This window comes from Leptopilina heterotoma, unplaced genomic scaffold (genome assembly GCF_015476425.1).
Source record: "Leptopilina heterotoma isolate Lh14 unplaced genomic scaffold, ASM1547642v1 Lhet_38, whole genome shotgun sequence".
In the NCBI taxonomy this organism is placed as follows: domain Eukaryota; kingdom Metazoa; phylum Arthropoda; class Insecta; order Hymenoptera; family Figitidae; genus Leptopilina; species Leptopilina heterotoma.
In genome coordinates, this window is record NW_025111054.1 from 1,329,904 (window position 1) to 1,342,530 (window position 12,627).

Consider the following 12,627-nt stretch of genomic DNA (forward strand, 5'->3'; position numbering starts at 1 on the left):
GCCACCACTGCGTATATAAAAATTTCAAAATAAATAGATCCCATTGTTTGCCCACGTTCGGACAAGGCTTAAAAATTGTTAATTTAGTGCTAGTTTCTATTACAAAAAATTTCGAAAAAAATTAATCGATACATACATTGTTAAAAATGAAATTTTATTTTAAAAATTTTAAAATCTTATCGTAAATTATTTAAAAAATTTTTAAAAATATTTTTATTGAAAACTACGCGTGAAAACAAAACTTTTCATAATAAATAAACGTTCAATTTGATTACTTTTTGATCGAGTTATGAGCATTTAAAAAAAAATTTACGTAAAAAACGTCATTTTTCAAAAATCTGTATCTCCTGAACCTTTTTTTATGAAAAAATTTGTAAAAATTAAAGGTAGCTCATTTCAAAGAGTGCTAAAAGAAAAAAAAATGTTTAAAAAAAAATTTGAGATGCAAAACCAAAATGATTTCCGACTTGGCGTGGAATGCCCCAAATACATTTGTTTTGTCTGAAGTCCAACCCACAATATTCGCAAACGATACGCATGAGATAGAAAAGGACACAAATATATCTCTGTCCTTTTCTAACTCATGCTTTGCGTTCGCGAAATAGCAGCGTTTTTCGTTGCGTTTTGTAACTAGGACATGAGTGTGAGAGAGATGGAGATATATGTTCGCTATATTTGCTCTCATGGCCAAGTTACAAAACGTAACATAATCCGTCATAAGGATGGAATCGATGGAATTTCATAAGCGCAAGAGAGAAAGTGCTATATGACTATCTCTCTTGCGCTCATGAAATTCTGCTTTCGATTTACGCACTTCAAGCACCTTTAGATTTACCATGGAGACTATCTTTAAAAAAACAACTATAGTATCTGCACTTTGGTATTCGGTTATTTTAGGTTAAATCTTTTTCTGCCATTTCTGCATTTGAATTGTCAATTCGTTTGAAAATAATGGAGGAATTAACACTAGATGAACGAAATGCAAGTATTCGACGTAGAATGTTAAATTTGGAAAAAGTTCATATAATGCCAATGCCTCCAGATTCTCTCTACATTAGACCACTGAGAATGAATTATACTCAGGACAGTCGTGAAAAGTATTGGGACTTAATGAAGGTTCACGACAGCGTTTGTATTATTATTTTTAACATTACTCAAAAGAAGCTTGTTTTCGTTAAACAATTTCGTCCTCCGTGCTATTTTGCCTCTATTCCTGAGAAGTTTGGGGATATTGACGTCAAAAAATATCCAGCAGATCTTGGGGTTGCTATGGAACTATGTGCAGGAATGGTTGATAAAAATAAAACAATTGTAGAAATTGCAAGAGAAGAAGTTATAGAGGAATGTGGATATGATGCTCCAATTTCACTATTCGAGAAAGTTAATTGTTACAGGTGTGTTTTATTCTCAAAAACATCACACAATAATAAAATCAGGGTGGCCACCTGTCAGTAAAGTCAGGGAAATTCTGTGTAAACTTTCATATTTTTCTGTGAAAAGAATTTTGGCAAGGAAAATAATTTTAATAACAGTAAATTATCAGGGAAATTGTTAAACTAAAACTTGTGACCACCCTGAAAATTTTAAATATTTGTACTTCAAGCTTTCCGCTTGTCACATTTTTAATTTTTAATATTTAAGAAATCCATTCTTTAAGTCTAGACCAAAATCATTCAGAAGTATTAAGTATTTTCTTCAAATTCTACGAAAAAGCTTCTCTTGCTCTAAATTTTTCGAAGAATATAAATTGCAAATTCGTCGTTTCTATTCATTTGTTTTATCAATTAACCACACTTTTGAAAAATATAGAACCTCTTGATTGTAGGAAATTTAAGATTATTTAAAAGAAAATTATCTCTTTTCTTATAATTTTATTTTTTTCATATTTTTCGAAAAATTTAGAGATAAAGAGAAATTATTTTTATAGAATTTAAAGAAAATACTGAATATTTGTAAATGATTTTGGTCTAGAATTAAAAAGTGGAATTTATACTTCATATTGTAAAACTGTCAAATCGTAATAAAAAATTTCTTCAATTAGCGTTCGCTTGAACTCAAGATTTCGAAATCGCAATTTTTATAAAAAATCTCTAACTTTAAAGAACTATATTTTCATATTTACATTATTAAATTGGTTAAATATCTCAGCTTATTTGACACTCAATTTATTGCACTTTAAAATGATCCTAATTGATAGCTTTTACATCAACTAGGATATAAAATTTTCTGTTTCTAAAGTCTAAGAAAATCATTCATAAATAATAATTTTCTAATATACTTAATTATAATTTTAAAAAAATATTGAAACGGAAAAAATCGAAAATAAAAATAAAAATTGGATTTAGCTCATATACAATTTTTATTTGATCCAAACATTTAATTGTAGAATTCTTAAAAATTCTCTAAACTTTAAAATTGAAAATTCCGACGAAAACTTAAGTGTTCCATTCCATTTTATCTAAAGATTGCTCTTCTATAGAAAAAAATAGGAATTATTTTCAAAATGAAAGAAACCCTAAATCCTTCACTCAGTCTGATTCTAACGACATTATGACACAACAAAGACAATTTAAACGCAAAGATTAAAAAAGATAAAATGTACGCAGACGAATACCAAATCCTGAGTCTTAGCAAGACAACAAAGCTAAAAAAAACTCGCACAAATGGTACTTCAGGCATTGGAAGAAAAAATACTGCCATTAAAGCTAGAGAAATGGAAAAAAGGATGTTACAACATAAAATGTTAGAGGAAATGTCATAAGCTCTCAACTAATGAACAAAAAAATGCTTTTTATGTGTTTTGGAAGGCAGAAAGTGATTCCAAACAATGGGAAATTTTAAATAACTGGCTAGAACGAGGGCTAGAAGTAAAATAAATTTGACGATAGTGATTCACCAGACTACGGAAAAGTTGACGCCCCAATACAATGAGGAATTATAAGCTCCCAAAAAATAATTTTACTGAATTTGTTACCGTATGCCGTAAAATGTTCCTGGATACGCTGAGTACGTTAAACTTTTTAATATAAACTAACTCCCATTTTTTCATAGTTTTAATTAATTTTTCAATTTTTATTAATAAACTTTTTCATTTTTAAAAATAACTTTTTTCAGACATTTCAGAACAATGGGTAAGAACGGCTCTGAAGAAAAAAACTATATCGAATGCTACTTACTAGCCTCATAGAAGCAGATCAAAGGGGAAACTTCTCTGCAGAATAGGATATGAAAGAATAGGAATCCAAGATCAGCAGAATATTTACCTAAATAAAAAATTGATTAGAAAACTTATGAGTGCGGCTAAAAAACATCCAAAAAAGATTAAATTGTGTGCACTATCAATTTTAATATGCAAAAAATTTTAACAATACCTCGAGCAGAAATTTGACCACTTTATTACATCAAAGTTTTGTACGGAATTTTTCACTATTCGACTTAGGGAGTCATGAAGGTGTCTGTTGCCTTTGGGATGAGACCATAGGAAAACGACGATCGAATAAAATCGCATCTATTTTAATGGCTTATTTAATAGCAAAACTTAATGCATCGCCAAATCATCGTTTATTTCACATGTTTAGCGATAATTGTAGTGGCCAAAATAGAAATAAATGTGTTTTTAGTATGCTTATTAAGGTACTACTCCAATACAATGTAAAAATTTGTCAAAGGTATGAAAATAATAGATTCTTTAAGGAGTAACACGTACCACTCTAGAGGCAGAAAAAGTAACATTTTTTTATTTGTTTTGGAAAAATGTAAAAAGGAATATGATTTCTTTTCGGAGGGTTTTTTAAATTCATATAAAAGTGTGAAAAATAAGTTTTATTTAAAATTTTATAACAAAATGGTGGCGATAAATTTTATAGTAAAAATATACTATTTTTTTAAGTCCGGAAAGGTTTTTTGAAAAGTTTAAGTCCTGGAACAAAATATAAAGAAATTTCATGATTTACACTAGGGTCGAAAAGTTTGAGTACATTTGTACTGATTACTTTTAAATGCTCGTTTCACTTAATATTCAAATATTTCTGTAAAAATAGATGTAAGAGTTATCAAACTAAGATTATTTTAAAGTTCAATAACTTTAGAGTCAAATAGGCTAATATGACTAATTTAATAATGTAAATATAAAAATATAATTCTTTAAAGTTAGAGATTTTTTGTGTAAGTTGAGATTTCGAAATCTAGAGATAAAAGCGAACGTCGATTGAAAATTTTTTTTTAAAGATTTGACAGTTGTACAATATGTCTTTTTAAATTTATGCAGTTAGATAATAAAACCTTGAAATATATTTCTTCTATAATAAAAATAAATGAAATTGTTAAATTACTTAAACAATTTTAATTAACAAATACCTCATATTGTTAATTTTTACAAGAATGTAATCCGTTCTTACATAAAATCATTTTAATATTACTAAGTTACATTTAAAAGTAGTAGAAAAAATGTAACAACTAAAAAATCGATTACTGTAGACAATCTTAACTAACAAATGCTAAAGATAAAATTACTAGGGTAATCGATTTGAACTTTTAAATTACAAAAACAAAATGTTTTATACAAAAAAAATTTAATTAAAAATTAAAGTAGCAAGTTTCGAATTTGCTCAAGAGCTCGAAAAGTATTAATGTATGTATTTGAAAAATTCGAGTACTGGGTCAAAATTTCCCAAACGGATCACCTAATACTAACAAATTTTATTTTTGAACAAAAATATTTTTTTACTCTCAATATAGTTTAGAAGAATCTCTGAAAATATTTTAGTCTCACAACTAAAAAAACACTCCCCTACTAAACTATTCTAAAAAAAGAATTCAAACAATAAATAATGATTATTTATTGTTTTCATAATTTTTTAATTACTTTCAATTTACTATAGGTCGGGAGTAGGTTCCGCATCTTCTATGCAGACATTATTCTACGTTGAAGTTACTGATGATATGCGAACCCATTCAGGTAAGAATACAATTAGAAAACAAATATATAAAAAACAATAAATCATTTTTCTTCAAGGAGGTGGTGGTGCTGACTCAGAGGGTGAATTAATCGAAGTTATCGAAATGAATATTCAGGAAGTAAATGATTACCTGCATTCTGGAAATGTTCAAAGTCCTCCAAGTTTACTTTATGGTGTTACTTGGTTTTTAGCTAGTAAACAAAACCGTTACCAATAAATTATAATTGAAAAATTAAGGTAATTTCAAATTTTTATAAGAGAAGATTGTTTTATTTTTTAATTTAAATTTATATACATTAAAACTTTTTGTACAAACGTTTATAATTGGTAGTCAGTAAACAGTCGACATTTAATGTTCAACATCATCTTTTGTAAACTGTGTACTGACCCAGGCAAGACCCCATTTTAAATTTGTCAGAACATATTTTAAGGCCTTAGTCCACTGCTCTTCGGAATTAAATTGAATCCTAAAATGCAAAAAAACAAATTATTATTTTCTCTTATTTAAATTGGAAAAATGTAATCAAATGATTTAACGAATAAAGATTGTTTAAAATAATAATAGACTTTATTGATGTGTGTGTGTCTGTTCGCAGAATTTCACTTAAATTCATAGATTTTTTTTCAAAATCTATACTGTTTTTCATAATACTTATTGTTATTATTAAAACAAATTACTTCAATAATCCCATTTTAGAAAAAAATATAAAATTCAATTACTTGATAGAATAAGAATTGCCGGTGGCTGAATCTTCGATCTTTCCTTTATCCATTCTATATGGAAGCGAGAATCCACTGTCGCCCTTTTCTACTTTTTCCTTAAATTGTTGCAAACAATCCAAGAAAGCTACCATTGCTGAGTCGAATTTAGTGTCCCAGAGGAACTTAAAGCCTCCACTACAGTGCAATGGAAGTTCCATATTTTGATTCAAGATTTTTATATAACTGTGATTTCCACGAGGCACAAGTTGAAACCGTTGAAAAGTCAAGTTTATCTTTCGTGCTAGTGCTGTTAATAACAGAGTTGCCTGTCCCCAAGCTGCATTAATTTCGCTCCAATCAACAGGTGCACTTGGTAATCTTCCTAATCTAAAAGAATTTATTGTGCCAAAGTGACCAGAATGCCAGATGTGAAAAGTTGCATTAAAAACATTTGTTTTTTTTAATCTTTCCAATTGTGCAGATGCGTAGGCCAGTTGACATTCCAAACTGTACACAAAAATTATAGGAAATTAGACAAATAGAAAATAGGACATAACTTTTGAAATATATCATATACTTTTTTTGTAAACATAAAAAATATACCCCCTAATTTCTACAATGTTTATTTAAATGAGTTAACATTTTAGGGATTTAATAATTTTATATAGAATAACAATTTACTTTGTTTAAGACTTGGAAATGTTACCTTCTACATTCGTCTTCTGCCAACATAAGATCTCGTCTGTGTTTTGAATATTCTCTCCAATATCGTTCTTCTTCACTTTGTAATCTCTCTCGTTCAATTTCCTGTTGTCGAATGGCACTTTTTGTATATGTTTCTTCGTTTCTCAAAGCTTCCAATTCACTTATTATTCTGTTTTCTTCTGCTGTGGCATCATGTAATTCTTTTGACAAATTTTCCATTTTAACATCTTCATTTCTTTCATTTTCTTGTTCAACATCTAATTTTTTTAAATATTCATTATAGTCAGCCCATTCGCTTTCAGTTAATCTTAGCTGCTGGTCCATTAACATCAAAAGTGTATCCGTGCATTCGTCACATAAGGGATGATCAGAAGAACTGCTACTGCTTAATATATCAAATAACGTTGCTCTTATCTGAAATTATGAATTTAATGTTTATCAAATTTTAATAAGCTGTAAAAATTGAAAAATTGTATCTTATATCTTAAAATAAGATCTTTTCCAAAGTGAGTTACATGTAAATCGTCAAAACTTTTCTCCGAAAAAATGCTGAAAATGTATAAAGCATTGTTATGTAGATACTTTTAACATCTTAAATTAAGATATATCAACTAGCTTAAAAGTAACTACGATGCATTCAGCTGCGAAAGGAAGAGGCAGCGTGCATTGATGTAATTGCTGAGGAGGTCAGCAAGATGCTTAAGACCTGCGAGATCCAGAAGAATGTTGGCGTGACAATTAATGAGGGACTAAAAAGAAAAGCACGACGAAGCGAAGAGGATGGATGAACGTCTCTATCAAGGATTAGTCTGGTCAGAGGAGGTTCGACAGGATCGTAGACGCAGAAGAGGTAGATTCAATGCAATTGCATTAAAAATGTTGTTATGGCTTCACAGAAAAAAAGATTAAGCAGTCCTGAATCGTCGAAGGACCTTAAGAAGAAGAAAGAGGAAGTGAAAGCTCCTAAACTGTCTGCACGTAAGGTTGACAGGGATTCCAAAGTAAACCAAGGCAGGGAATTACCTAGGTTACCGCCACGATCAGCTATGGTTGTCAAGGTGGCTAAGGGTGTTAGTTATGCTGATGTCTTAGGAAAGCTCAAAAGAGAGGCAAAACCTGATGCCAGCCAGACAAGAGTGGTGAGAGCAATGCCCACAAAGAAAAGTGACTTTCTTTTAAACTAGAAGGCTCACAAGGAAAGGAGAATTCTTCTCCGAGGAGGTGTCAAGGATTGTGGGAGAGCTTGGTAAGGTGCAGATGGCGGATCGAAAGGTCACACTGGAGATCCGTGACCTGGACTGCCTTACCGACAACGGAAGTCCAGGAAGCCTTAGTGCAAATTTTGGGTGTACCATCAGCCTGTAGGAAGGTGACGACCCTTGTGCCCAACAAGTGTGGCTTAAAACTTGCTGTTGTGGTTACAAGCTCAGAGCCTAATACCATTGATGCCTTTAATGTGCTGGGAGAAGCGGGTCCACTGCCGAACATCATTGATTTCTTTGATGTGCTGGGAGAAGTGGGCCTGCTGCCAAACACGACTGGCATCATGGATATGTTCGGTAGACCTTGCCGTGGTAGCAGGGCTTTTCACTAAAGGACAACCGAACAGAAAGAAATGAACATGATGAGCGACCGTCAAAAATACTTCAGTTAAATCACTCATCGGTTCCAATTGTCAAGCGCCTAGCGTGGGGGCAATAGCCGGTGGCCCGTGGATGCAGGAGGGCAACGCCGCACAGAAGGTTCCACAGATCATCGTGAAGAGTAAAACTTCAATGTGTAGTTAAAGACACATTTCACTCCAAAAATCTAGTTGTATACCCTGATGTTTTAATGCTGTCGTTCCTGTTTTGACGGCGTTTTAACGCGAAAAAGTTTTTTTGTTTTAACGTGAAAAATCGTTACATATCTATCAAAATATTGTTAGTTCATGACGTATGAACGAACTTATATGTCACTAACTAACCAAATTTTGATAGACATGTCACGACATTTTAAAACACCGTCAAAACCGGAAGGACAGCATTAACCACTTGAGCGTCAGGGCGTCAGAATTAGCGTCGGTCGTAGAAGTGACAGAAGAGGCAAAAAGGCGTCAAGACTTGACTATGATTTTCTAATTCTGTAAGGAGATTTATAATATCAAAATAAAGTATTCTTGTTTTTTAAGATAAAAGAACAGACCTATGACCTACCGCTCAAGTGGTTAAAGCATCAGGGTCTATAAACCAGGAATTTCTCTCAGGCTGAATAATCTTGATTGGTATATGGGAGCGTTCACAAATTATGTCACGTTTTTGGGGTAGAGGGGGTCTCTACTAAATGTGACACAATGTATTTTTCACATGTGAAATTGCATGAGATTGCGTGACAGGGGGGAGGGGTCGAAAATCTCAAAAAATTGCGTGACATCATTTGTGAACGCTCCCTATGTGAAATTATGTTTCTTACTTTTAAATTATGACTTAAGCTTTCCATTTCACCTGAATCACCAACGACCATAAACCCATTTGAACCATTCGCAGACTCTGTTAGTCTAAACGGATGTACCAAGTGTTCTAAGCTCCCACTAGCTGGTTCCATTTCCTCTGCAGCTTGGGGTTGAATTGGCACTAGAAAATGTTAAGGAAATATTTTACTGATTGTTAATCTACCTTTCTTCTGTAACTCATTTGTGAAACACTTTTTGGGGAGATTTTTCCTGCACGGAGAAACTTTAGTTTGGAAAATTTTACATTATAATAACTATTTTTACAAAAGATCAATAATAATAGAGGATACAGTGATAAAAATGACATTATTTTCTACTACTATATTACAAAATACATTTATCGGTCTCATTTACAATTATAGCATACCTACTATTAATAATTACAATAAGGAGTTGGAATAACTAATAAAATCTAGATGTTTTTTAAATTAGGAAACACAAATATTCACGAAAAGAAATTTGACAATGATAATTATGAAAAGTAAAAATTTGAATTTCACATTTTACACTTTGATTTAGAAAAATTACTGTACTCAATCTAAAAGTCATTTGAAAACATTTCAGAAAATCGGAATATTTTTTTGTGAAAAAAATTTTCGATTTCGCTGTATTAATTAAAAATAATATATTTTCATAGTAATTGATTCGATTTCTGATTCACCATCAAATGATTTATGCTTTTGGTAAGTTCTGATATATATGACATAAAATAGTTATTAAATAAAAACGATTTTAAAAAAGTGCAAAATTTAAGGTTACAAAATAACTCTGAGAGTCCAACTTCTGATTAATAATAACATTAAAAAAAAAATAAAATTTTCGGAATAATATTATGGTTAGTGAAATCAGGAAGTCTTCTAGTTTTACATATTTTGAAACCAGATTTTTATCAATTAATAAAAATGTCATTTAAAATCATCATAAAATATAAATATTTATAAATAAATTAATATATGGGGCTTTCCACGCCAAATCGGAAATCATTATTTTGCTTTTGCATCTCAATTTTTTTTTAATTTTTTCATAAAGCGGTTCAGGAAATACAGATTTTTGAAAAATGGCGTTTTTTAAGTAAATTTTATTTTAATTCCTTATAACTCGGTCAAAAATTGATCAAATTGGACGTTCTTATAATGAAAATTTTTGTTTTCACACGTAGTTTTTAATAAAAATATTTTAAAATAATTTACGATAAGATTTAAAAATTTTTTAAATAAAATTTCATTTTTAACAATATATGTATCGATAAATTTTTTTAAAAAATGGTGTAAGAAACTAGCACTAAATTAACAATTTTTAAGTCTTGTCCGATTGTGGGCAAAGAAAGGGATATATTTATTTTGAAATTTTTAATTTTTATATACGCAGTGATGGCCAAAATGCCTAACTTAACATTTGACCAAATCACACAAATTTTTCACAGCAAATGTGTTTTCAGACTTAATCTCTCCAAACTTAACATTCTTTCTATGTAAAATTGTGATTTGGCCAAATGGCAAGTTAGACCTACCGTTTTCACTGTGTAATATAAAAATTAAAAATTTCAAAATAAATATATCCCATCGTTTGCCCACAATCGGAGAAGGCTTAAAAATTGTTAATTTAGTGCTAGTTTCTTACAAAAAATTTTGAAAATAATTAATCGATACATACATTGGGGAACGTCCATAAACTACGTAGACCAATTTTTTTGGAAATTTTAACCCCCCCTCCCCCCACGTGGACGCAATTACATGTATTAGCGCCATTTTTTCCTCTTATGGTAGACAATTGCTTGACCCCCCCCCTCCCCCTAGACGTGCTACGTAGTTTATGAACGTTCCCTTGTTAAAAATGAAATTTTATTTAAAAAATTTTTTAATCTTTTGTAAATTATTTAACAATTTTTTTAAAATATTTTTATTAAAAACTGTAAAAAATTTATGAGACATTTTCAACTACATCCTCTTAGTAGAGTAAAAAGTAATAAAAGGAACTACTTTTTCAGTTAGTCTATCTTTGCATACTTATTTTAACTATTTTATGTTGTTATGTATACTTTATACTATACTACATCTGAGCGAATAACTGACGATAGAACGTAGTTTTTTTATTTACGATTAGACACAAAAATAATTTTCAATTGTAATAATTATGTTTTAACGCAAAAAAAATACTTAAATGAATCGAATAATCGGTTTGATTATTATTTACATAAAAATTCACTTTTTTATTATTTTTTAATTATTATATTATATAAAACATGAAGATATCGGTTGCTCCGAGAGTCGAAGACTCGGAGTGATCGATTTCTTCATGTTTTAGAACAATTTTCTATAAGTTGTTTAATTTCATAAAGGTTTGAATTTGAAATTTTTAAAAATCTTAATTCCTATAGAAAAAAAATAATAATTAAATATTTATTTAAAAAAGAAGTTATTGATGTTTTTGAATAATTTAAAAGAAATTTGTAAATAAATAAAACAACATTTTTTAAGTAAGTTTTTTCCCTTTATTTTCTAAAAATTTTAAAAGTTTCAATTTCATTTTCAATTAAAATTTGTAATGGACAAAATAATAGAATTTTTAAATATTTGTTTCCTTTATTTTTAAGAAACTTTAAATTTTATTAAAGCAATTGTAATTAAGAAATAGAAATGATGCAAATTATTTCCTTATGAAAATTGAGAATTTTCTACAAAAATATTATGAAACGGGAATATATAGTCGAAAAAAGTCGCACAATCCGAGCCCTGTTTTTTTTAAAAATTAGGCCGCAAAAAATAAAATACAATAAATATTAAATGAGTACAGAAAAAACATTTTTTAAATTGTTACTTATTTTGTCAGAAGTTTTAGAGATTTATCCATAATAGAAAATGTCATCGGCTTGGTGGCAAACTACCATTTCAGGAATTCGTTATGAAATGTAGCATTTCGGTAGATGTTTATAAAACATATCATTTCGAGAAAAAAAGTTTTTTGCTTTTTATCCAAGTTTGTCAACAAACTAAAAATACAAATAAACAAAAAATAAGTTTATGAATTTTTAAAAAGAGGTTTCTTATCTTATCTTATCAGTTTATTAACTCAAACTTTCTAATAATTTAAATCAATTGTTTGTTAATCATTATAGAAATTGTTTAGTGCAACACTTTTATATACATTTTCATCGAAATGGTATGTTTTTGTTTTATAACAAACTTTTGAATTGGTATTGTTTATAACGAATTCTTGAAATGGTACAGTTTACCACCAAGCCGACGATGTTATCTTTTTCAAAATATGCCAAAGGAAATAAATATAGGATTTGTTAATTTAAAATTACTTACATGAAAGTTCAGCAAGAGTATGTTCTCCCAACTGATTAAAACTAGGATCGAGTCTCAGAGGTTGTAAACATCTTTGACATGTAAAATTAATATTAGTTTTAACAACATCCATTGTGAAGACTTTCTATTTACAATTAAAATCACAGTTACTCCTACGAAAATGTTACTAATAAATACGCATTTCTTGCTTGAGGAAGCAATGACATCTGTTTTGCTATATTCACAGTTGTTATGATCACAGACGCATTGGAGGTTAGGTAAAATCGATATTGAGGCTGTGTCCACAATGGTTGTTTTCGGCAATTACTCTAAAGTCCTTTCTCCAATAAGATTCCAAAAGCATATTTCGCCCCACACTACGGAAGCCTGTACTGTACGGATCACACGGAAGCTTCTACGCGTCACCATGGTCCATGACTCACTCGCGCTACGAGGCCAGAGTGAATGTCGATTGAAGCAC

General features: G+C 30.0%; 2 protein-coding genes across 2 annotated transcripts; one reads left to right on the top strand and one right to left on the bottom strand.

The window, feature by feature from the left end:
• The first annotated feature begins 854 nt into the window (after nt 1–854).
• On the top strand, nt 855–5,191 carry LOC122505930 (uridine diphosphate glucose pyrophosphatase NUDT14-like). Its single transcript, XM_043617818.1, has 3 exons — nt 855–1,394; nt 4,881–4,957; nt 5,015–5,191. The coding sequence occupies exons 1-3, from the start codon at nt 952–954 to the stop codon at nt 5,173–5,175; spliced, it is 681 nt and encodes a 226-aa protein (XP_043473753.1). The 5' UTR covers nt 855–951; the 3' UTR covers nt 5,176–5,191.
• A 15-nt stretch (nt 5,192–5,206) lies between these two features.
• LOC122505929 (beclin-1-like protein) lies at nt 5,207–12,422 on the bottom strand. Its single transcript, XM_043617817.1, has 5 exons — nt 12,168–12,422; nt 8,817–8,977; nt 6,367–6,779; nt 5,679–6,167; nt 5,207–5,425 (listed from the first exon to the last, which is right to left on the bottom strand). Exons 1-5 carry the CDS (start codon nt 12,277–12,279, stop codon nt 5,308–5,310), a joined length of 1,293 nt encoding a protein of 430 aa, XP_043473752.1. The 5' UTR covers nt 12,280–12,422; the 3' UTR covers nt 5,207–5,307.
• Nucleotides 12,423–12,627: the final 205 nt, after the last annotated feature.

Excerpts from the sequence above, each read along its gene's own strand:
- LOC122505929 (XM_043617817.1), bottom strand. The coding sequence starts at position 12,279 with ATGGATGTTGTTAAAACTAATATTAATTTTACATGTCAAAGATGTTTA. Across the intron at positions 8,978-12,167 it reads TACTCTTGCTGAACTTTCAT|TGCCAATTCAACCCCAAGCT; the intron begins GTAAGTAATTTT and ends AACATTTTCTAG. Across the intron at positions 6,780-8,816 it reads GCTTAAGTCATAATTTAAAA|ATAAGAGCAACGTTATTTGA; the intron begins GTAAGAAACATA and ends TCATAATTTCAG.
- LOC122505930 (XM_043617818.1), top strand. The coding sequence starts at position 952 with ATGGAGGAATTAACACTAGATGAACGAAATGCAAGTATTCGACGTAGA. Across the intron at positions 1,395-4,880 it reads GAGAAAGTTAATTGTTACAG|GTCGGGAGTAGGTTCCGCAT; the intron begins GTGTGTTTTATT and ends AATTTACTATAG. Across the intron at positions 4,958-5,014 it reads TGATATGCGAACCCATTCAG|GAGGTGGTGGTGCTGACTCA; the intron begins GTAAGAATACAA and ends TTTTTCTTCAAG.